Source organism: Amphiprion ocellaris, chromosome 8 (assembly GCF_022539595.1).
Source record: "Amphiprion ocellaris isolate individual 3 ecotype Okinawa chromosome 8, ASM2253959v1, whole genome shotgun sequence".
NCBI lineage: Eukaryota > Metazoa > Chordata > Actinopteri > Pomacentridae > Amphiprion > Amphiprion ocellaris.
The window spans coordinates 206,507-231,777 of record NC_072773.1 but is presented as its reverse complement, the minus strand read 5'-3'; the positions used below and the strand labels follow the sequence as shown (position 1 = coordinate 231,777).

Here is a 25,271-nt window from a genome sequence, read left to right as displayed (position 1 = left end):
GACCTGAAGGACAAGCAGTGAAATGTGTTCAACTTCTCTGTGGAGACCATCTGGATGATGTTCAACAGCTGAAGAGGTGGAGCCGCCTGCTGGACGGATGGAGATCATCTGAGAGGAAAAAAAACAGTTTTCCTTCTGCTTCAAGTTTCAGCTTGAAAAAAAGCAGCCAGAGAAAATGAGAAGCAGACGGAGGAGGAGGAGTTCTGGATCAGATGTCTGCAGGAGGTGGAGTCCAGGCTGCAGCAGCTCTACACAAAGAGACGAAGAACCCAGCAGGACCCAGCAGGACCGTCTGGACAGACTGAGGACCAGTCTGAGTCTGCAGCCAGACAGCTCCTCGGTCCGGATCTAAACTTATTCCACGTTCAGAACTTTTCCTTCAGTCTGAGCAGCCGGAACCTTCAGGCTCCACATCTGGACCTGATTCTGACCCGAAGCCTCTTCACCTGGTCCCCTGGTGGTTTCCGTGGAGACGTGACGTGGACATGGCGATGGACACGAAGACCACTGTAAAGTTTGACCTGGATGAGTGACAGGAAGACGACGAAATGGAGGAGAGAGGGGGAGGATGAAGGAGGGGGAGACACGGGTCCAACCAGAACCAGAACCAACAGAAACCAGAACCAACCAACCAGACCAGAACCAGAACCTGACCCAGCAGATGTGGACTTCCTGAATGGATCCAGGGAGGCAGAGATGTGATTTCTGTGATCTGTTGGAGAACCAAACTGATTCCACCACAGAACAGCTGGAGACCTGAGGATGGAGTGACTGGGAGCAGGAAGGACGTACAGGTGTGGATGGACGTACCTGCACAGGTGTCAGCATGCAGCTGAACCCACCTGGCAGCGCTCTGCTCGGGTTCAGCCTCCCTTCTCCCTCCTTCTCCAGTCAGTTCAGCACCATGAGGTTCTCCTACCACCTGAACACAGAACACAGAGGCAGCTCCCCCTGCAGGACAGGTGAGTCTGCTGCAGCTCAGGTAGGTGCTACAGTTTATTCTGTAGGTGGTACAGTTTATTCTGCAGGTGTTAGTTTATTCTGTGTACTCTGTGCGTATACTCTGTGTGTACTCTGTGTGTGTACTCTGTGTGTACTCTGTGTGTATACTCTGTCTACTCTGTGTGTACTTTGTGTGTACTGTGTGTACTCTGTGTACTCCTTCATTAATCTCTGCCTTTTTTCTATCTTGGTCAGAAACTTTTCCCAGAACCATCCAAGTCGTTTCAGAGGTTGAAGTTCATCTGTTGATTCAGTCATTCTAAATGTGTTTTATTATTTTAAGTTATTATGTTAATATTATTGTTATTAATGCATGTTAGATGTGTTGATTCAGTCATTCGAAATGTGTTTTATTATTATATAGTTTATAGTATATTATAATGTGTTCCAGACTAGTTATAGACTGGTTCCAGACTTGTTCCAAACTGGTTCCAGACTGGTTCCAGACTGGTTCCAGACTGGTGGTAGACTGGTTATAGACTGGTTCCAGACTGGTTCCAGACTGGTTATAGACTGGTTCCAGACTGGTTATAGACTTGTTATAGACTGGTTATAGGCTGGTTCCAGACTGGTTCCAGACTGGTTATAGACTGGTTCCAGACTGGTTATAGACTGTTTATAGACTGGTTCCAGACTGGTTGTAGACTGGTTCCAGACTGGTTGTAGACAGGTTGTACAGTGGTTATAGACTGGTTCCAGACTGGTGGTAGACTGATTGTAGACTGGTTCCAGACTGGCTATAGAGTGGTTCCAGACTGGTTCCAGACTGGTTATAGAGTGGTTATAGACTGGTTCAGGACTGGTTATAGATGGTAAAAGGTAAATGGTCTCTATTTACATTATACATCACATTCTCCCATTCACACACACATTCACACACTGATGGCAGAAGATGCCATGCAAGGTGCTAACTAATTTAGTCATTCGAAATGTGTTTTATTATTATATAGTTTATAGTATATTATAATGTGTTCCAGACTAGTTATAGATTGGTCCCAGACTGGTTATAGACTGGTTCCAGACTTGTTCCAGACTGGTTATCGACTGGTTCCAGACTGGTTCCAGACTGGTGGTAGACTGGTTATAGACTGGTTCCAGACTGGTTCCAGTCTGGTTATAGACTGGTTCCAGACTGGTTATAGACTTGTTATAGACTGGTTATAGGCTGGTTCCAGACTGGTTATAGACTGGTTCCAGACTTGTTCCAGACTGGTTATCGACTGCTTCCAGACTGGTTCCAGACTGGTTCCAGACTGGTTCCAGACTGGTGGTAGACTGGTTATAGACTGGTTCCAGACTGGTTCCAGTCTGGTTATAGACTGGTTCCAGACTGGTTATAGACTTGTTATAGGCTGGTTCCAGACTGGTTATAGACTGGTTCCAGACTGGTGGTAGACTGGTTATAGACTGGTTCCAGACTGGTTATAGACTGGTTCCAGACTGGTTGTAGACTGGTTATAGATTGGTTCCAGACTGGTTCCAGACTGGTTCCAGACTGGTTGTAGACAGGTTGTACAGTGGTTATAGACTGGTTGCAGACTGGTTGTAGACTGATTGTAGACTGGTTCCAGACTGGTGGTAGACTGATTATAGACTGGTTCAGGACTGGTTATAGATGGTAAATGGTAAATGGTCTGTATTTACATTATATATCACATTCTCCTATTCACACACACATTCACACACTGATGGCGGAAGCTGCCATGCAAGGTGCTAACCACGACCCATCAGGAACGGTTAGGGGTTCGGTGCTCAGGGACACCTGGACATGAGCTCTCCAGGCGAGGATCGAACCGGTAACCCTCCAGTTACAAGACGGCCACTCTACCCACTGAGCCATGCTGCCCCTATAGACTTGTTATAGACTGGTTATAGACTGGTTCCAGACTGGTTATAGACTGGTTATAGACTGGTTATAGACTGGTGATTGACTGGTTCCTGACTGGTTATAGACTAGTTATCGACTGGTTCCAGACTGGTTATAGACTGGTTCCAGATTGGTTCCAGACTGGTTCCAGACTGGTTATAGACTGGTTATAGACTAGTTATAGACTGGTTCCAGACTGGTTGTAGACTGGTTATAGACTGGTTCCAGACTTGTTATAGACTGGTTCCAGACTGGTTGTAGACTTGTTATAGACTGGTTATAGACTGGTTCCAGACTGTTTGTAGACTGGTTATAGACTGTTTATAGACTGGTTCCAGACTGGTTGTAGACTGGTTCCAGACTGGTTATAGACTGGTTATAGACTGGTTCCAGACTGGTGGTAGACTGGTTATAGACTGGTTCCAGACTGGTATTGGACTGGTTTTGGATTGGTTCCAGACTGGTACTGGACTTGTTCTGAACTGGTTCTGAACTGGTTCTGAACTGGCTTTGAGTAGCTTCTATCTATCTGGACAGAACCACATGATGCTGCTGCTGTTGTCAATGCTGCTCACTCTCTCTCTGTCTCTCTCTGTTCCTAACTGGTTGTCATGGAAACCAGCATGGAGGAGAGTGAGTGAGCATCCCTTCCCTCCCTCCTCCACTCCCCCCTCCCCTCCCTTCCTCGCTGCCGCCGGCCGCCGCTCTCACACCGGGCCGCCCCCTGAATCAAACCGAGCGCTGTAGCCTCCGTCTGCGGCTGAAGCAGCAGCCTGTCGGACGGTGCGGACGGTGTGTCGGTGCGTGTGCACGTCGGTCCGGGGCCGGTGTGTGTGAGTGCGCGTGTGGTTGTGACCCGGTTCGTTCTGCTGCTGTGGACCGGGGGGAGGGGGGGGGACGCTCTCTCCCGCACCGACAGCCTCTTTAATGACCGGATTTGTGTTTTGCTGCGCGATGTACATGGACCGAAGCAGCCTGAGCAGAGGTGAGTCCGACATCTGCACCGCGCGCACACAAACACACAATTGCGAACAGCACGGGCACACGCACGGCAGCATCCACGATAGCGCGCACATGCTGCAGCCCCGTCACACCCCACAGATTCATCGTTTCATCCGTTAAATGTGCAAATATGAAGAATCATCCTGATCCGGGGGGAGGGGAGAAATCTGGCGCACGCGCGTGCACGACTGTGACTGTCGTGCATGCGCACACACTGACCGACATCTCGCCGCAGTGAATGTAGGCTAGTATGGCTGCATGATACTGCGTCTGCCAGAGGTGTGTGTGTGTGTGTGTGTGTGTGTGTGTGTGTGTGTGTGTGTGTGTGTTGCACTCACGTGACCTGATTAATAACCGACTGATGATGGGACAAACGTCAGCTGATCGAACTGATCGATACTCTGCTGTCAGTTTTATTCCATCACACAGACAGACAGCAGCCGATCACAGACTGTGTGTGTGTGTGTGTGTGTGTGTGTGTGTGTGTGTGTGTGTGTGTGTGTGTGTGTGTGTGTGTGTGTGTGTGTGTGTGTGTGTGTGTGTGTGTGTGTGTGTGTGGAGGGGGTGTGTCCGTCTGTCTGCAGAAACATCAGGCTTCGATCAGCAGCAACATTCAATGGATTACAGCCCATCAGTCAAATCACACACACACCCACACACCCTCCACGCACACACACTTAGGCCTGAATAGTGTGTATTCTGCAGAAGTGGCAGGTGGACCAGAACCAACTCTCCCATTGAAACCTTCTACAGAACCAGGATCAGGTTCTGGGTAGAACCAGGTCCGGGTTCTGGGTAGAACCAGGTCCGGGTTCTGGTTAGAACCAGGTCCAGACAGCAGAGGGGGACTGAGAGTTCTCACAGAGATGCTAGGACACGTGTTCATATTGCATCTTCTTTTTGCTGCATGAAATGATGCGACGCAGCAGCTGGTTCTGATGGAGAACACACACTGATATCAGGGTTCTAAGAGGGTTCTGTCTGAGCAGTATTGTGTGTTTTTATGTGATGGATGAATGGACACGTGTACAAATAGTTAGCCTAGCTTAGCACTGGAAGAGTATGAATACGCTAATGCTTTATGCTACATTAGACTGGTGCTACACTGGTACTGCCTTGGTCCTATGCTACTGTGTTGGTACTGCATTCGTACGACAGTGGTCCTTAATTGGTACCGCATTGGCACTACACTGCGTTGGTCTTACATTAGTACTGCATTGGTGCTACACTGGTACTGTGTTGGTGCTACATTGGTACTGCGTTGGTCCTATGCTACTGTGTTGGCACTGTGTTGGTACTGCATTTGTACGATGGTGGTGCTTAATTGGTACTGCATTGGTGCTATATTGGTACTGCGTTGGTCTTACATTAGTACTGCATTGGTGCTACATTAGTACTGCGTTGGTACTACGTTGGTACTGCATTGGTGCTACATTGGTACCGCGTTGGTCTTACATTAGTACCATGTTGGTGATACATTAGTACTGCTTTGGTGCTACATTGGTACTGCGTTGGTGCTATATTAGTACTGCGCTGGTGCTACATTAGGCACTCCGTTGGCGCTACATTAATACTGCGTTGGTGCTACATCGGTACCGCATTGGCGCTACATCGGCACCACGTTGGCGCTACATTGGTGGTGCTACGTTGGTGGTGCTACATTAGTACTGCGTTGGTGCTACTTTAGTACTGCGTTGGTGCTACATTAATACCACGTTGGCGCTACATTGGTTCCACTTTTGGAGGTTTCTTGTTTTGCATCTGTAAGATCAGTCACAACAGAACCTCCTGAAGCTGTTCCTCCCAGTGAGACACTAGAACTTCAGCACATGAGACTGAGAACTGTGGGTAATGTAGTGAGGAGGGACTGGGTAGTGTTTTGTGGGTGCTGTTCTGTTGTCAGTGTGTGGGCTTAGCCTGTCTCACGTATCCCCACCCCCTCCACAGGCCCCGCCTCCCCCTCCAGTCCCAGCTTGCTGACGAAGAGCCTCTCTCTGGAGCCGTCCTGCTCACCCTGCGGCCACCAGGGGGCGCTGGATGCTGACGCTGCACAGCAGTCGATGGCCAACCCGAGCCCCAGCTGCTCCTCCTCGGGTTCCGCCTCCCTGGAGGGAGGGGCGGAGCTACCAGAGCTGGTGAATGACATGGGGCCACCAGAGTTGCCGGTCGCCATGACGACACCACCAAGCAGGAGCCGGCCCCCGCTGCCAGGGCCCAAACCACAAGGTACCTTTAATGATCATTACACCACACTACCATTGCCATAACACCACAACCAAGGTAACCTCTGACTCCACCCCCACAGTGCCCCCAAAGCCCCCCCACCTCCAACAGCAGGTGACAAGGACACGCCTCCGAGCTCCAGACAAGCCCCTCCCCCCTCCGCCACCATGCAGACCGCTCCCAGCCGACCCTCGGGGGGGACGGACTCCTCCCACCTGCCCCGACGGCACCGCCTCCCCTACCTGTGTCCTGTCACTCATCGAGAAGTTTGAACGGTGAGTTCTGATTGGTCAGAGGAGGAGTGATCTCATGTCAGACCAGTTGTTTATTTGTTTACTGTTTCTGGTGTTTATTTTGTGCTTTCTCGTGTTATTGTTTTGTTTCTTATTAACTGCTGTTTGTTCTGTGTTGTATGTGTTTTGTTTGTTGTTTGTTCATTGTTTATTTTGTTTACTGTGTTTGTTGTTTACTTTGTGTTTGTGTAAATATGTTTATTATCTGTTCATCTTTTGTTTATTGTTTGTTTGTTTACAGAGAACAGATTATTGTGGTTCCTGACATCACAGGCGGCGCTCTCTGTACCCGCCTCCCTGACCCCGCCTCCTCCCAACCATCATCACCACCATCATCATCCTCACCTGCCCCTCCCCTTCCGGATGAGGAGCCGCCCACAAGTCCTGATGACATCACACCGGGGGTAGAGGGGGTGGAGGACAACCCGCGTGATGAAGACGACGATGATGATGACGACGACGGTGATGATGAAGAGCTGGTGGCGGCGTGTCGTGCTGACGTCCATCAGAAGTGTCTGTCCATGGAGTCGGGTTACACCGCCTCGGAGAAGCACCTGGAGGATGATGTGGCTGCCATGGAAATGAGGGAGCAGCAACAGGAGCTGCCGCCGCCACTCGACCAATCAGAGCTGCCGTCTGAGCGTCTGTCCCTCCCCTCCTCGCAGACGGATGGGAAGCTGGCCAATCGAGACAGTGGCATCGACAGCATCAGCTCGCCGTCGCACAGTGAGGAGCTCTGCTTTGCCAGCGTGGAGGACGGGGGCGTGGTCTACCCTTGTAGCCCCGCCCTCCTACCCCGCCTCTCCAGCTCGTCCTCGTATGCCTGCGATGGAGGGGAAGGGGAGGCAAGAGGCGGAGCCAGGAGGAGGAGGGAGTTCTCTGAGGAGGGGGACAGCGACCTGGAGGAGGAGGAGGAGGAGGCGGAGCTAACACTGGTGCTGCCCGCCCCCAAGACGGACCGACAGGACTCTGTGGAGGTGAGATTCAGTCGTCCCAACTTTATTGAAACAGCAGACAGGGCATTTTCATGGTAATTAGCCAACAAGTTAACGAGGCAGCATGAACAATGACCGTAGGACTGAGCATGCTCAGTGGGCTCAGCGGAATCCAGATGTGGTGACGTCATTGGAATAGGATCGGTGGGAAAAGCGAGCTGGAGGTGAAGAGCTGCACTGCAGCCACACAAACTAAAACCTGCCCAGCCACAGAAACACCTGCAGCTTCTGGTTCAGCTTCTAACCCCAACATTTTACATGTTAGCATGAAGCTCACCTGGCGGAGGTGGTGTCACTGATAGCCAGGTAAAAACAATACCACTAGCTAACATTTGCTGCTATGCTAGCATAGAGAAATGGTATTACTAGCTAACATTAGCTGCTATGCTAGCATAGAGAGACAGTATTACTAGCTAACATTAGCTGACAGGCTAGCTATAAAGAAACAATTGTCACTAGCTAACATTAGCTGCTATGCTAGCCCAAGAGAAACAGTATCACTAGCTTACATTAGTTGCCATGCTAGCTAAAAAGAAACAATTATCACTAGCTTTCATTAGCTGCCATGCTGGCCATAGAGAAACAGTTATCATTGGCTAACATTAGCTGCTATGCTAGTTGTACAGAAACAATTGTCATGAGCTAACATTAGCTGCTATGCCAGCTGTAAAGAAACAATTATTACTAGCTTTCATTAGCTGTTTCTCTATGGCTAGCACATAGAGAAACAGTATCCTTAGTTAACTTTAGCTGTCATGCTACCTGCGCCTATGTCACCTAAATACCATCCCCCCGAGGCTAACAGCTAACCGAGCTATTGAACATAATGTAAGAAATGCAGAATGAAGGCTGATCGATTATCAGCACTAGTCAATAAATTATGAAATTATTAGAAAAACTTGATACAACTAAAATTACAACATCATTATCCAGTGAAAAATTAGCTTTATGATCTCCAACATTTCTTAAAATGTCAACAGACCATCTCAGGTCTGAGCTTTCAAAAAATATCAACACTGAGGAGAAAAAAATCACAGGAGGGATTACAGGCAGCATCATCAGCTGTAAACCTGAGTTTTACCGCAGGAGGGGCTGATGGGAAATGGTGTTTGTTAAAGAATGTTAGAAATGTGCTGACCTGCTGTCTTTCTCTTTGTCCAGCTGTCTGTCCAACAGAGAGTCTTCAACATCGCCAATGAGCTGCTGCAAACTGAGACCGCTTACGTCTCCAAACTGCACCTGCTGGACCAGGTAAGTTCACAGCTCTGTCAGCCAATGGGAAGAAAGGAGGTGGTGATCAGATATGGAGGTCACACCCCTGACCTTCTGGCTGGAGCTGTCATAACATCAAGAAGACACAATTAACAGCCACAAAGAGACACCAAGTCATTGTTGTCCTACAGGTTTTCTGCTGCAGACTCCTGGAGGAGGCTCGGTCTCGTTCCTCGTTTCCCTGCGATGTGGTTCAGGGCATCTTCTCCAACATCTGCTCCATACACTGCTTCCACCAGCAGTTTCTGCTGCCGGCGCTGCAGAAGCGAATGGAGGAGTGGTGAGCTTTGTCTTCTTCTTCTCCTCGTCCTCTGGTCCTGCTCCCCCCTCACTCCTCTGTCTGTCCTGCAGGGACTCGAACCCGCGGATCGGCGACATCCTGCAGAAGTTGGCCCCCTTCCTGAAGATGTACGGAGAGTACGTGAAGAACTTCGACCAAGCCATGGAGCTGGTCAACACCTGGATGGAGAGGTCGACCCAGTTCAAGGCCACCATCCAGGAGATCCAGGTAGGTTCTGCTTCCAAAGTGTTCCTGCTCCCTGAGCCGCAGCAGAATCCAGTTTGGTTAGATTTATGGAGCACCAATCTGCCATCTCATAGCGCTGAACATCTGGAACAGAGAACCCAACAATCCAAAGTTCTCTGAGGATCCCCTTTGCCCAGCAGTCAGTTTTCAAAAAGAAAAGTTGGAGGAAAAAACAAAGCTCCTTTAAAGAAGCAGGCTGAGGGTTGGGGTGGAGAACAGACCAGCAGAACATCAGAGAACAGGAGATAGAACATCCCAAAACCTGCTCAGTTCAGAGGGTTCAGCATCTGATCAGGCGTGTTGTGGTAATGTTGTTCATGTTGTGTTGTTGTGTTTGTGTTGTTGACGTTGTGTTGTTGGGTTTGTGTTGTGTTGTTGACGTTGGTGTTGTGTTTGTTTTGTTGTGTTGTTGACCTTGTGTTGTTGTGTTGGTGTTGCTGGTGTTGGTGTTGTTGTGTTTGTATTGTTGACGTTGTGTTGGTGTTGTTGTGTTGTTGTTGTTGACGTTGTGTTGTTGTGTTCCAGAGGGAGGAGCGTTGTGGGAACCTCACCCTGCAGCACCACATGTTGGAGCCGGTCCAGAGGATTCCTCGCTACGAGCTGCTGCTCAAAGATTATCTGCACCGACTGCCGGAGGACGCTCCGGACTACAGGGACGCCCAGAGTACGACAACACACACTCACACACACACACACACACACACACACACACACACACACACACACTTCTGTGGTACAAAACATGACGGATCCACTCCAGATGAAGAACACACCTAAATGATTTGCGTCTCTGCAGAGTCTCTGGAGCTGATTGCCACGGCAGCCGAACACTCCAACGCTGCCATCAGGAAGATGGTGAGATGCCTTCACAGACACACAAACACTGACCTCAGACCAGCTTTAGTGGGAACAGATTTAATGTTCTATTCCTGAACCGTCACTAGAACCTGCAGAACCCAACTATCACAGACCTCCATCCAGAACCAGACCATCACAGACCTCCATCCAGAACCAGACCATCACAGACCTCCATCCAGAACCAGACCCAACACAGACCTCCATCCAGAACCAGACCATCACAGACCTCCATCCAGAACCCGATCATCACAGACCTCTATCCAGAACCCGACCATCACAGACCTCCATCCAGAACCCGACTACCACAGACTTCCATCCAGAACCAGACCATCACAGACTTCCATCCAGAACCAGACCATCACAGACCTCCATCCAGAACCCGACTACCACAGACTTCCATCCAGAACCAGACCATCACAGACTTCCATCCAGAACCAGACCATCACAGACCTCCATCCAGAACCCGACTATCACAGACTTCCATCCAGAACCAGACCATCACAGACTTCCATCCAGAACCAGACCATCACAGACCTCCATCCAGAATCAGACCCAACACAGACCTCCATCCAGAACCCGACCATCACAGACTTCCATCCAGAACCAGACCATCACAGACCTCCATCCAGAACCCGACTACCACAGACTTCCATCCAGAACCAGACCATCACAGACTTCCATCCAGAACCAGACCATCACAGACCTCCATCCAGAACCCGACTATCACAGACTTCCATCCAGAACCAGACCATCACAGACTTCCATCCAGAACCAGACCATCACAGACCTCCATCCAGAATCAGACCCAACACAGACCTCCATCCAGAACCCGACCATCACAGACTTCCATCCAGAACCAGACCATCACAGACTTCCATCCAGAACCAGACCATCACAGACCTCCATCCAGAACCCGACTATCACAGACTTCCATCCAGAACCAGACCATCACAGACTTCCATCCAGAACCAGACCATCACAGACTTCCATCCAGAACCAGACCATCACAGACCTCCATCCAGAACCCGACTATCACAGACTTCCATCCAGAACCAGACCATCACAGACTTCCATCCAGAACCAGACCATCACAGACCTCCATCCAGAACCCGACTATCACAGACTTCCATCCAGAACCAGACCATCACAGACTTCCATCCAGAACCAGACCATCACAGACCTCCATCCAGAATCAGACCCAACACAGACCTCCATCCAGAACCCGACCATCACAGACTTCCATCCAGAACCAGACCATCACAGACTTCCATCCAGAACCAGACCATCACAGACCTCCATCCAGAATCAGACCCAACACAGACCTCCATCCAGAACCTGACCATCACAGACTTCCATCCAGAACCAGACCATCACAGCCTGCAGCTCCTGTCACTGGGACAGATTCTGATTTGTTGTTCTAAAACCTTTCAGTATTTTCCAGATGTTTCCAGTCTTTAAATCCAGTCAGATGTTCAGGTGCAGCAGATCATAGTCCAGACGTCCGACCAGGAGTCTGTGGAGATTCTCAGTTGTCAGGTCATTATGGTCCTCAGAGCTTCAGTAAAAAGTAACTGGATGTCTCTGGTTCTTGAGAATGTTCCATCTTCATCCAGGAGGCTTCTTCTGTTCTGTCTGAGGAGGTCCAGGGTTCTGTTCTCATGGTTTGGTCAGGTTGTGGAAGGAGAAGCAGGAGGTTAGAGAACATCCATGTTCAGCTGGAACAGAGGAGATCTACAACCCCAAGCTCCTCTCAGCATCTTCCAGTTGTCGAAAAGCAGCTCAGAACTTTAGGATCCTCTGAACCTCCAGCGTTAGGCTTAATTCTGATGTTTGTCACGAGCTAAAAGCTGCACCTGTATGTTGGTGCTCAGGTGAGCCTCCAGGTGAGCCTCCAGGTGAGCTTCCAGGTGAACCTGCAGGTGAGTGACTGCTGTGTTTGTCCTCAGGAGCGAATGAGGAAGCTGCTGAAGGTCTATGAGCTGCTGGGAGGAGAAGAAGACATCGTGAACCCGACCAACGAGCTCATCAAGGAGGGACACATCCTCAAACTGTCCAATAAGAACGGAACCACGCAGGACCGATACCTGATCCTGGTACCGTCCATCCTCCTCAGGTGTGCTGTCCTGCTGTTGTCATAGCAACGGCTTACGTCCGTCTCTCTGTTCAGTTCAACGACAGGCTGCTGTACTGTGTCCCAAAGCTGCGTCTGATTGGTCAGAAGTATGGCGTCCGCGCTCGCATTGATGTGGATGGAATGGAGGTGAGACTTCCTGTTAGCCACCACACAGAACCAGCAGAACCAACAGAATCAGGTTCTCTCTCCAGGTTCTCTTCAGGTTCTCTGTAGGTTATCTCTAGGATCTCTCCAGGTTCTCAGTAGGTTCTCTGTAGGTTCTCTCCAGGTTCTCTGTAGGTTCTCTCCAGGTTCTATGTAGGTTCTCTCCAGGTTCTCTGGGTGTTTCCACTGGGGGGACCATGTGTAACGTTGTCTTTGTTCGTCCTCAGCTGAAGGAGACCAGCAGTGTGGCTGTTCCTCGAACATTCCTGGTTTCTGGAAAACAAAGATCTCTGGAGCTGCAGGCCAGGTAGGAACCACAGATAGGATTATTCTCACAGGATGCCTCACTCTGATCCAAAATGAAGACACAACTACAGTGTGGCAACAACCCCTGGATATCCTACTGTATGTACTGTATGTATTGTATGTACTGTACACACTATATATATATATATATATATATATATATATATATATATATATATATATATATATATATATATATATATATATATATATATATATATATATATACAGTGATCCCTCGTATATATTGAGGGGTTACGTTCCAGACCCTCCCGCGATAGACAAAAATCCGCGATGTAGGGACCATATTGTAACCCTTAAATATCGGTCGACTCACCCATCTCCAGGGCTGTGGGTCAGGTGGGTTAAAATTATTTTGCGTTTTTATGCTCATGTCTTTTGCTGTCTTCCATGCTAAACATCCCCAGCAGGACAGGACAGTTTTCTGCAGGTTTTATTCATCCCTCCGCACAACAAACACCGACCGCTCTTGCCTGCACATCATAAATAAACACAAAAATAATAAACAAAATAAAGTAAATGCAAATGAACACAATCATACACAAATCCGATACTAAAATATTTATTTTATTTTAACTCTGCCAAGGAACGCAGCGGAGTTATGTGACGATCAGTGTACGTTTCTCTGTGAATCTGTCTGTCCTGTGCAATATTACTGAAAACAGACTAATGGATTTGGATGAAATTTTCAGGGAAGGTCAGAAATGACACAAGGACCAAGTGGTTAGATTTTGGCAGTGATACGACTTATAGTCTGGTTCCACGGATTAGTTAAAGATTTCCCATTGCCAGATATAGCGGCCGGCACGGCGTTACAGTAACTATGACAACAAGTGAACGCTGCCTCAGCTCCCTGCTGACGATCATGTGATCCTACTACAAATCTGCCGTTGCCGACTTACCGGAATTGATACAAGGAACGATTGATTGATTAAATTGTGGGGGTGTTTGAGTCCCATCACGTGTCCCGCTACATATTTAGGTCAGGCGATTCATGTACACATGCATAACACACGCCTGTGTTCCACGCCAGGTCAGAGAATGAACAGTTCATATATATATATATATATATATATATATATATATATATATATATATATATATATATATATATATATATATATATATATATATATATATATATATATATATTTATGTATGTATATGTACTGTATGTACTGTATATTCTGTACTGATTCTGATTGTGTGTCTGCAGGACAGAGGAGGAGAAGAAGGACTGGATCCAGGTAAACCTGCTTTATTGTCAGGGTCCAGACCACCAGCTGGTCCAGGTCTGGATCAGTGAGTTCTGTTGGACATCTGGCTGTAAATGGACCTTCAGGTCTGCGAGTCCAACATTCATCATGTCTGGGTTCTTCCAGCTCCTGAAGGTTCCACATGAAAGCAGTGCAGAGTGGTGAACAGAAGCTTGGTCAGATTTGAGCTGCTGCTGGGTACCCGTATAGCTCAACACGTTGAGCGGGTGACCCATGTACAAGGCTAGTCCCCAACGCAGTGGTCCGGGTTCGATTCCCGCTCGCGGCCCTTTGCTGCATGTCTTCTCCCCTGTTTCCTGTCTCTCTCTCACTGTGCCTATCTAATAAAGCTGACAAAAAGGCCAAAAAAATAACTTTAAAAAAAAAGATTTGCGCTGCTACTTAAACAGGAAGATTTATCTTCTGTAATCCACGTTTTATTCTCTTCACTGAGCTGTTCTCATACAGTAGAACCGTCAGGCTGGGAGAGGAACCCCATACCTGAAGATCATCATGGTTCTGTTGGAGAATAAAAAGATGAGAAATTCAATAGTGTGGGAACAACAAGGATTATTCACAGGATGGTCTAAGAGAGGAGTTCTTCTAGTTCTTGGACCAGAGCAGTATTGAGATCTCTCCCCAGAAAAACTACAAAATACAGTTTTAAAAAGGCTGAAGAACAAAATACGACCGTTAACACAGCTTTAAAACAGCAAACACACACCTGATCCACAGGTTAACCTCCAGAACATCAGCTTACTGGATCATCAGAGTCTGGAACATTAATACCCAGCAGGAACCAATCAGAGAGCAGCTACACAGCAGCAGGAATGAATCAGAGAGCAGCTACACATTAATACCCAACAGCGGGAACCAATCAGAGAGCAGCTATGTATTAATAGCCAGCGGGAACCAATCAGAGAGCAGCTATGTATTAATAGCCAGCAGGAACCAATCAGAGATGAACACATGAACTTTATCACCTTTGTCTCTTTGTGGTCTTTACTTTATGAAACTTAGTTGATAATGAAATATTTTCCAATCCTATTTTTTTCTTGGTTTTGTTTCAGGCCATCCAGGCCACGATCCAGAGACATGAACAGACCATGGAGAGCTTCAGACACCTCAACTGTTCACTACGAGACGACGACTCCACACCGCCACACTCCCCGGTAAAAACCTGAACAACACGCTGACCTGGAGGACGTCTGTAGATCTGTCTGTAACTATGTCTGTAGATCTGTCTGTAGATCTGTCTGTAGACCTGTCTGTACATCTGTCTGTACATCTGTCTGTACATCTGTCTGTCTGTAGATCTGTCTGTAGATCTGTCTGTAGACCTGTGTGTAGATCTGTCTGTCTGTAGATCTGTCTGTAGACCTGTCTGTAGACCTGTGTGTAGATCTGTCTGTCTGTAGATCTGTCTGTAGACCTGTCTGTAGACCTGTGTGTAGATCTGTCTGTCAACCTGTCTGTAGACCTGTCTGTCTGTAGATCTGTCTGTAGATCTGTCTGTAGATCTGTCTGTAGACCTGTCTATAGATCTGTCTGTCTGTAGTCTGTCTGTAGATCTGTCTGTAGATCTGTCTGTCTGTAGACCCGTCTGTCTGTAGATCTGTCTGTAGACCAGTCTGTAGACCTGTCTATAGACAAGCCTGTAGACCTGTCTGTAGACCTGTCTGTCTGTAGATCTGTCTGTCTGTAGACCTGTCTGTAGATATGTCTATAGACCTGTTTGTCTGTAGATCTGTCTGTCTCTAGATCTGTCTGTAGACCTGTCTGTAGCTCTGTCTCTAATCTGTCTGTCTTTAGAGCTGTGTGGAACTGGGGAAACGAGCGCCGACTCCGATCAGGGAGAAGGAAGTGACTCTGTGCATGAAGTGTCAGGAGCCGTTTAACTCCATCACCAAGCGCCGGCATCACTGCAAAGCCTGTGGACACGTATGTTTACCTCCAGTGTTGAAGTGATCCGTGTTCAGAATCTGAGCGCCGCTGACTGTCTGTCTGTCTGTCTACCCATCTGTCTGTCTGTCTGTCTGTCTGTCTGTCTTTCTGTGTGTCCAGGTGGTTTGTGGGAAATGCTCTGAGTTCCGTGCTCGTCTGTCGTACGACAACAACCGGACTAACCGTGTGTGTGTGGACTGCTACGCCACGCTGGTGGGCGTGTTTCCGTCACCCACCGGACTGAGCAGCAGCACTCAGAGGAGGCGGTCCATCCTGGAGGTCAGTGTGACATCATTGTGACATCACCTCACGTTCCCGATGACAGAGGCCTGACTCTCTCTGTCTGTCTCCTGTTGCCATAGAAACAGGCCTCGCTGGCGGCAGAGAACAGCGTGATCTGCAGCTTCCTTCACCACATGGAGAAAGGAGGGGGGCGGGGCTGGCAGAAGGCGTGGTTCGTTATCCCCGAGAACGAGCCGCTAGTGCTGTACGTCTATGGAGCTCCGCAGGTAAACACCTGTTCTAACCACCAATCAGAGCACATCTACAGGTAGACCAATCAGAACACGTCTACAGGTAGACCAATCAGAACACATCTACAGGTAGACCAATCAGAACATGTCTACAGGTAGACCAATCAGAACACATCTACAGGTAGACCAATCAGAACACGTCTACAGGTAGACCAATCAGAACACGTCTACAGGTAGACCAATCAGAACATGTCTACAGGTAGACCAATCAGAACACGTCTACAGGTAGAACAATCAGAACACATCTACAGGTAGACCAATCAGAACATCCAAAGTTGTTTAAATCAATCCAACTGGACTTTAAGAAGGTTCCTTGAAGACGTTTCACCTCTCATCCAAGAGGCTTCTTCAGTTCTGGTGGTGGTTGATGTTGCCTCAGCTTATAACCTCTGTGAGGTGTGGTCAGTGTTATTCACATTCTGATGACCATTGCCAAGGCCCACCTGGCTCGTCAACGATGGTCGTTGGGAGCCAGGGAGTGACACAAAGGGGGTCGTTGAAATGCGAGTTTCACCGACCCCTTGTATGCTAATGGTGGTCGTTAGCATGAGCCACCTCACCTGAGTCATTCTGCCGAGTAGTTCTTTTGGGGAGTTTTGAAAGGACCTGATTGTAAAATGGCGAAAGATGATGTCGCAGACCACCCCCCTGTTCAGTCCCTCTTCCTTGACCTTCGTTCACCTCAAGGAAGAGGGACACTCATTTCAGGACACCAATGTTCAGATTTTGGACAGGGAGGACAGATGGTTTGAGAGAGGCGTGAAAGAAGCCATCCATGTCAAAGTGGAGAAGCCATCTCTGAACGGGGGGGTGGTCTGCGACATCATCTTTCGCCATTTTACAATCAGGTCCTTTCAAAACTCCCCAAAAGAACTACTTGGCAGAATGACTCAGGCGAGGTGGCTCATGCTAACGACCACCATTAGCATACGAGGGCTCGGTGAAACTCGCATTTCAACGACCCCCTTTGTGTCACTCCCTGGCTCCCAACGACCATCGTTGAGAAGCCAGGTGGGCCTTGGCAATGGTCGTCAGAATGTGAATAACACTGACCACACCTCACAGACGTTATAAGCTGAGGCAACATCAACCACCACCAGAACTGAAGAAGCCTCTTGGATGAGAGGTGAAACATCTTCAAGGAACCTTCTTAAAGTCCAGTTGGATTGATTTAAACAACTTTGGATAACCATGACCTGGATGAATGAGAAACTACACGGACACCAATCAGAACACATCTACAGGTAGACCAATCACAACATGTCTACAGGTAGACCAATCAGAGCATGCCCACTAACCGACCAATCAGAGCATGTCCACTAACTGACCAACCAGACAGCCTGTCTCTGTGTCTCTGCAGGACGTGAAGGCTCAGCGCAGCGTCCCTCTGATTGGCTTCGAGGTCTCTCTGCCGGAGTCATGTGACCGCCTGGAGCGACGCCACGCCTTCAAGATCTCCCAGAGTCACCTGACCCTCTACTTCAGCGCCGAGGGGGAGGAGCTTCAGCGCCGATGGATGGACGTCCTGTCGAGGGCCGGGAGAGGGGAGGTGCCTCAGGTGCACCGACCAATTGTGGAGAGTCTGGAGGAGGAAGGGGAGGAGCTTTCTGTGGCTGAGGGGGAGAACACATGATGAGGAGGAGGAGCTTCAGCAGCTTTTAAGGCGAGGCCTGATTGGACAGAAGGAAATACAAACCAGTTCAAACCAGAACCAACCAGAACTAAAGGTTCAAACCAGTCATCACTTTACCCACAATCCTCAGCTGCTCTTGCCATGGAGACGCCTCCACCTTCATCTGTGACATCATATTCAGAATGCCGATCCAAGAAACTTAAAAGTGAAAGAGGAGACGAGTGATCAGAAACTGCGCTGATAATCAATTGATCGGGTCTGTTTCAACCAGCGATCAGAATATAATTAGCACAACGATTGATCAGGAACCTGATCAGTAGGTTCCGTCCTGGATTAATGATCCATCAGATGATCAGATTAATGATCCGTCAGCTGATCAGATTAATGATCCGTCAGCTGATCAGTCAGCTGATCAGATTAATGATCCGTCAGCTGATCCGATTAATGATCCATCAGCTGATCAATCTGAAGCTTCTGATTGGACCATCAGCATAAAGCACAACCTTCTACGTGTTCGATGTTGTTTCTGAATTTAACAGTTCCTTACGGTGTCTCGACAGTTCCACTAGAACCTTTGCTGCAGGAACCTTCCCAGGAACCAAGGTTCCTTCAGTTGGTCAGCTGTGTTTCCTTGTTCCTGCAGTGGAAACTAAAACTCTTCAGAACGTTGACTCCAACTTCCTGCAGGTCTCCTCTCAGTGATCATCTCCAGCCTCTACAAGCCCTTTGTGTACCACCTCAGCCAATCAGCATCCACCTGTCAGAATCTACCCAAACAGCACTGAAACCCACACAGCAGTTATTTTAGAGGTTCTACCTACCTGGAGCAGGTCCTTTGTTCTCCCCTGATCACAGCCCTGAAAGAGGTTCTACTGGACGGTTCCTGTGGTTGAAACAAAGGTTCGGTTCCCCCGAAAACAACCTCAAAGTTCCTGCAGTGGGAACAGCCTGCTGAGACCTCCGGTGGAAACACAGGTAGACCAGCTGAGCTCCTCAGAAGGTTCTCCATCTCAGAAGAAGGTTCCTGCGGTGCAAACGTTTCCTGTCTATTAAATCCTTCCTAAGTTCCTGAACACCTTCAGAACCTGCAGACAGAACATGGACGATAAACCAGAGGGGCTGATGGTAGAACCCACAAACTAGACCCTGAAGAGAACCCGTCCTGCTCTTTTAATGCTTCCACTAAGGCAGGAGGATGAGCTCCGTCTATGGAGAGAACGTGGAACTCAGTGTTACTGCCACTGAGTTCTGGTGGCCATTAACAGAACTGCAGATACAAAAACCCACAACTTATTTCACATTGCAGTAACTATCCAAAGCATGAGAACTACACAGTGATGATCTCAGAACTATGGTGCATGTCGAAGCTGGTTCTCCTGGATGAATACAAACATGTTAGAAAACAAACAGTTCCAGAGTTCTGCAGGACGTTCTTGTCTGGACTCCAGTCCAGCATTGGCTCTCAGCTAAACAACAGCTTTCATCAATGAAAACCGAACGTCCACCAAGTTCATCCAAAAGATTCAAGAAGAATCAGCAGAATCTAAGGTGACTGTTAGACTCTAGAACCCCCTTTAGATGCACTTCAACTACTCTAATGCCAAATTCCCCCAAAACAAGTCCAGACCTCCAAGCTGCCGATCAGCAGCCTGTCAGGAGTTGAACTACGTTTCCCAGCAGCCCCCTGCTGGTGGACTCCAGTACTGCAGGCTTTTCTAAAACCACAGAGTCCGACAGAAACGTCTCTTTTCCATTTTTATTTGACCTTTAAATGTTAGAGATCATTTATGTCCTTCAGATGTTTGGTTCTCAGAGTTCAAAGTGTTTCTTCAATCTGACCAATTTTTCACAAAGCAGACAAACTTCCTCTTTCCTTCATGAACTGACAGCGTCTTTGAAGAAGTGCCGTTTACAGCCACCTCTCTGCTGTTGGAAAAAAGTTTGATTATTGCTTCACTACATCATTTGACATTTTTATGAAATTATGGTCCAGATTTAGTCTCCAGAACATTTCGTCTTTGTTGGTGCCATGAAGAGAGTGGAAGTTTGAAGCTGAAACCACGTATTTGACCTGAAAATAAATCAGTCACAGCAGTGAGTCATTATTTAGAAATTAAAATACAGAAATGGATCTGCTTCCAGTTTCTCATGTGTGAATATTTTTTCTTTTTTCTGAATATTTTAGATTGTTGGTCCAGCATTTGAAGCCTCTGACTCTGAGAAGCTCAGATTTTCTTACATTTATTGACCAGAAGAAGGAACTAAAAACCAATAATGGAAATAATCATCTGTGAGATACGAGGACACGGATGATGTCAACAGATCAGAGACACCAAGAGGAGCCCAGACCGGTTTGATTCCAACTCAGGCCGGTTTAACCCTAACCCAAACCAGTTTGACCCTAGCCCAGGCCGGTATAACCCTAATCCAAACCAGTTTGGCCCTAACCCAGACCGGTTTAACCACAGCCCAGACCAGTTTAACCCCAACCCAAACCAGTTTGGCCTTAACCCAGACCGGTTTAACCACAGCCCAGACCAGTTTAACCCCAACCCAGGCCAGTTTAACCCTAACCCATACCAGTTTGACCCTAACCCAGGCCGGTTTAACCCTAACCCAAACCAGGTTTGACCCTAACCCAGGCCAGTTTAACCCTAACCCAAACCGGTTTGACCCTAACCCAGACCGGTTTAACCCCAACCCAGGCCAGTTTAACCCTAACCCATACCAGTTTGACCCTAACCCAGGCCAGTTTAACCCTAACCCAAACCAGTTTGACCCTAACCCAGGCCAGTTTAACCCTAACCCAAACCAGTTTGACCCTAACCCAGACGGGTTTAACCCCAACCCAGACTGGTTTAACCCCAACACAGACCGGTTTAACCCCAACACAGACCAGTTTGACCCTAACCCAGACAGGTTTAACCCAACCCAGACCGGTTTAACCCTAGCCTGGACCAGTTTGACCCTAACTCGGACTGGACTGACCCTCTCTGTGGTTTCTGGACGCTGCAGATGATCCAGTAATTAGATGGAGCTGATCTGAACTGAAAGGACAAAGTGGACTTTAGTTGTTTTTCTCTTCTTGACTTGCAGTGGTTCAGTAATTCTGTCGATATAAACTCCTTTTGGACAAAGTGTTTTGATAGTGAAAAATATTCTGAATATTATTATTGCTGTTTGGCGAAATGAACAGATTGTTGTTGGATATTTCTGTGTTTGATGTTTGCTTGATGCAAGTTGACGCAAAAAGAAAAAGTTTTTGTAAATATAATTTATTCTCCCAGGACCCGCCAATCATGTGACAGTGTTAAGGTCAGAGGTCATCGCTGTTTCTCCATGCAGCCAGAGCCACGTGGCGGCCATGCCGGGTGAAGGTTAAAGGAAGGGTGTTTTAGAAAACTCTGCATTCTCCTCGGTCAGATGATGCTTGGGGACATGGCTAGCCTGGCTTTGCACAAAAAGAGGAAGTCAGAGGAACTACTACCAAGAAAAAAAATACATGAGTTTTCCAGAATTTTGAAGAGTAAAACCCCTGAAACGCTGCACAACCACTACAAAACCAGCTCAACTACATCATTATTAATGGATAATTTGAAAATATGTTGAGATAATAAGTTAGCTCCAGCTACAAAACCACACCATCTCTATATACGTGGGAAATTCAGTACAAAAGTGTTATGAAAAGTGCATTTCTAGAGGCTTGTCCTTCTTTAACTTCTACCTCACTCCCTGAGTCTGTGCATGGCTCTGGCTGCCAGCGTGTTTTTAGCATGTTTTTGGCATGTAAAGCAGTGGGAATGGAATGAAATGGCCAGTAACTCCGCCTTCTAGCTCTCATCATCACCTCCTGCTTTGCTGTGGTGAAAACGTGTCTGTGGTTTATTCTCTTTGAGTTTTATCTGATCTTAACTGTTTGCAGAGAAGCTTAAAGGCTGGATAGGACTAGTTCTGACTGGTTCTAACCGGACCTGACCACTTCTGTTGGGTTCTAACCAGTTCTGACGTGGTTCTGACTGGACCGGAGCAGTGTGTGTGATACAGTTGAACAGTGGTGTATCGTATCAGTCACTCTTTGTTCAGTGAGTTGTTGGTTAATATATCAGATCTGTGTACTGTATTTAAGCTGCTGTTTTTTGTTTGGGCTGGACGTCCCATCAGAACCGACAACAGCCGGTGATACTAGTTAGAGCCGGTTTTAACTACAGATGCCCAAGTTATCACACAATGGAGGATTATTTTAGAAGAGGTGCTTCCGTATTAATCAGCTTGTAATTGTTCTGAAGTGTTGGCATTATTTAAATGTCAGTGAAAAACTCAGCTAGCATCTGTTTACAACCGGTTACAGCTGGTAAAATCTAGTTATAACTGGTTACAGCTGGTAAAAACTAGTTAGAACTGGTTACAGCTGTTAAAAAATAGTTACAATTGATTACAGCTGGTAAAAACTAGTTATAACCGGTTACAGCTGGTAAAAACTAGTTATGACCGGTTACAGCTGGTAAAAACTAGTTATGAGCTGTAGGAAGTTACAGTTTTATTGAAGTTACAGTTTTACTTTTTAAAAGAAGCTTTTAGGCAGTTAAACAGAAATGTAAAGTATATGCAGCCTGGTAATCTGGTTAGATCTGGTTAGATTCTCGTAATCTGGTTAGATCTGGTTAGATTCTGGTAATCTGGTTACTGCTGGTAATCTGGTTAGATCTGGTTAGATCCTGGTAATCTGGTTAGATCTGGTGAGATCTGGTGAGATCTGATTAGATCCTGGTAATCTGGTTAGATCTGGTTAGATCCTGGTAATCTGGTTAGATCTGGTTAGATTCTGGTAGTCTGGTTAGATCCTGGTAATCTGGTTAGATCCTGGTAATCTGGTTAGATTGTGGTAGTCTGGTTAGATCTGGTTAGAGCCTGGTAATCTGGCTAGATCCTGGTAATCTGGTTAGATCCTGGTAATCTGGTTAGATTCTGGTAGTCTGGTTAGATCTGGTTAGAGCCTGGTAATCTGGCTAGATCCTGGTAATCTGGTTAGATCCTGGTAATCTGGTTAGATTCTAGTAGTCTGGTTAGATCTGGTTAGATCCTGGTAATCTGACTAGATCCTGGTAATCCGGTTAGATCCCGGTAATCTGGTTAGATTCTGGCAATTTGGTTACTGCTGGTTCGAGCCACATGAAGCCCGTTTTACCAGCGGGTTAGTAATGGTGACAGCACGTTTGAAGGGCTTTAAGTTAAAAGAGGCTAGTTTGGACCAGTTAGACTCAGAACTAGTCAGTTGTACCCAGCTGGCTATGAACTGGTTGAACTGGTGCAGGGCAGTCTGAACTGGTTTTATTGAACTCATGTTGTGCCAAACCAGATTCCTGTCAGTGTTCACTTTTTATTTCTTGGTAAATGAATGTCATCACAGCATGTTCATCGATGGTCTGTCTCAGTGCTGTGGACTGTTAATGGCTGTTGTTACCATGGAGACTGTCAGGAGACCAGACAAGCCAATCCGAGGTGGATTCCATGATGGTGTCACTTAGTCAGATGACATCATTTCTGACCACAGCTCAGATCTTCTGACTTGTTGCCATAGTAACCTACTAGGCGTCTGGAGCTGACATGTTACCATTGGCAACCACTGTGGCTCCTCAGTGATTTCCAGAGCTGCTGGAGATAGTGTTGCTACGGTAACCACAGCCACCGGCTTCATAGTGTATAGGCCCCATGTTACCATAGCAACCAGTGGACCCTAGTTGCTGTGACGACTGCTCCTTCCACCATCCCTGTCTCCAGTGTAACAGCAGCACAGTCGTGTACCTCCTCATTTATGTTGTACTATTGATTATTGATGGATGGATTGATTGCAGGTGATTGGTTAGTGGCCGGCCACTGCCTTCCATGCTGTCGGTGTCTGTTTCCCATCATGCACCTCTTTAAGAAAATAAGATGACAAATGTAATAAATGAGGTTATAATTGAAATAAAAACGTATGGAAGTAAATCTGCTGCTTTATTCAAATAACTTTGAGATGTGAAAGAGCCATTTAAAACTGAGGAGACGGCGCCCCCCAGTGATGACGAAGAGTAAGAAACTCAGCTATATATATGTGTATACATATATATACATTTGTATATACATATATATGTATATATATACATATATACACATATATACATATATATACACACACACACACATATATATGTATATATATATATATATATATATATATATATATATATATATATATATGTATATATATGTATATATATGTATATATATGTGTATTATATATACATCCGTATGCATAAATATGTATTATTTATACATACATGTGTGATCTTTCAGATTTTTACTTTGTGTCATGTAAAAAGTTTTAATGGGCTTTGTTGGTCAGGTGATAGTGACGTCACCTCGTGCTGCTGACTTAATGCTCGGTCCTCTCTGATTGGATGATCTCTCAGGCCCCAATCAATTGATCGGGTCTGTTTCAACCAGCGATCAGAATATAATTAGCACAACGATTGATCAGGAACCTGATCAGTAGGTTCCGTCCTGGATTAATGATCCATCAGCTGATCAGATTAATGATCCGTCAGCTGATCAGATTAATGATCCGTCAGCTGATCAGTCAGCTGATCAGATTAATGATCCGTCAGCTGATCCGATTAATGATCCATCAGCTGATCAATCTGAAGCTTCTGATTGGACCATCAGCATAAAGCACAACCTTCTACGTGTTCGATGTTGTTTCTGAATTTAACAGTTCCTTACGGTGTCTCGACAGTTCCACTAGAACCTTTGCTGCAGGAACCTTCCCAGGAACCAAGGTTCCTTCAGTTGGTCAGCTGTGTTTCCTTGTTCCTGCAGTGGAAACTAAAACTCTTCAGAACGTTGACTCCAACTTCCTGCAGGTCTCCTCTCAGTGATCATCTCCAGCCTCTACAAGCCCTTTGTGTACCACCTCAGCCAATCAGCATCCACCTGTCAGAATCTACCCAAACAGCACTGAAACCCACACAGCAGTTATTTTAGAGGTTCTACCTACCTGGAGCAGGTCCTTTGTTCTCCCCTGATCACAGCCCTGAAAGAGGTTCTACTGGACGGTTCCTGTGGTTGAAACAAAGGTTCGGTTCCCCCGAAAACAACCTCAAAGTTCCTGCAGTGGGAACAGCCTGCTGAGACCTCCGGTGGAAACACAGGTAGACCAGCTGAGCTCCTCAGAAGGTTCTCCATCTCAGAAGAAGGTTCCTGCGGTGCAAACGTTTCCTGTCTAT

At 47.1% G+C, this 25,271-nt stretch overlaps 1 protein-coding gene across 4 annotated transcripts; it reads left to right on the top strand.

Annotated features, from left to right (window-relative positions):
* Positions 1-302: 302 nt before the first annotated feature.
* On the top strand, positions 303-23,994 carry fgd1 (FYVE, RhoGEF and PH domain containing 1). Of its 4 annotated transcripts, XR_008602499.1 has the most exons (19): positions 303-962; positions 5,819-6,097; positions 6,177-6,369; positions 6,629-7,364; positions 8,544-8,633; positions 8,786-8,934; positions 9,006-9,162; positions 9,706-9,844; positions 9,977-10,035; positions 11,985-12,131; positions 12,206-12,298; positions 12,544-12,623; positions 13,860-13,890; positions 14,970-15,071; positions 15,712-15,840; positions 15,964-16,122; positions 16,206-16,352; positions 17,737-19,557; positions 20,195-23,994. XR_008602499.1 is itself a non-coding variant. In XM_035941472.2 (18 exons), the coding sequence occupies exons 1-18, from the start codon at positions 827-829 to the stop codon at positions 18,007-18,009; spliced, it is 3,099 nt and encodes a 1,032-aa protein (XP_035797365.2). In that variant the 5' UTR covers positions 303-826; the 3' UTR covers positions 18,010-23,994. The 4 variants fall into 4 exon arrangements, 3 of the variants coding, with proteins under 3 accessions (XP_035797365.2, XP_054868715.1, XP_023150922.2); XM_035941472.2 differs by having other exon boundaries at positions 17,737-23,994; XM_055012740.1 differs by having other exon boundaries at positions 865-982; positions 17,737-23,994.
* The last annotated feature ends 1,277 nt before the right edge of the window (positions 23,995-25,271 follow it).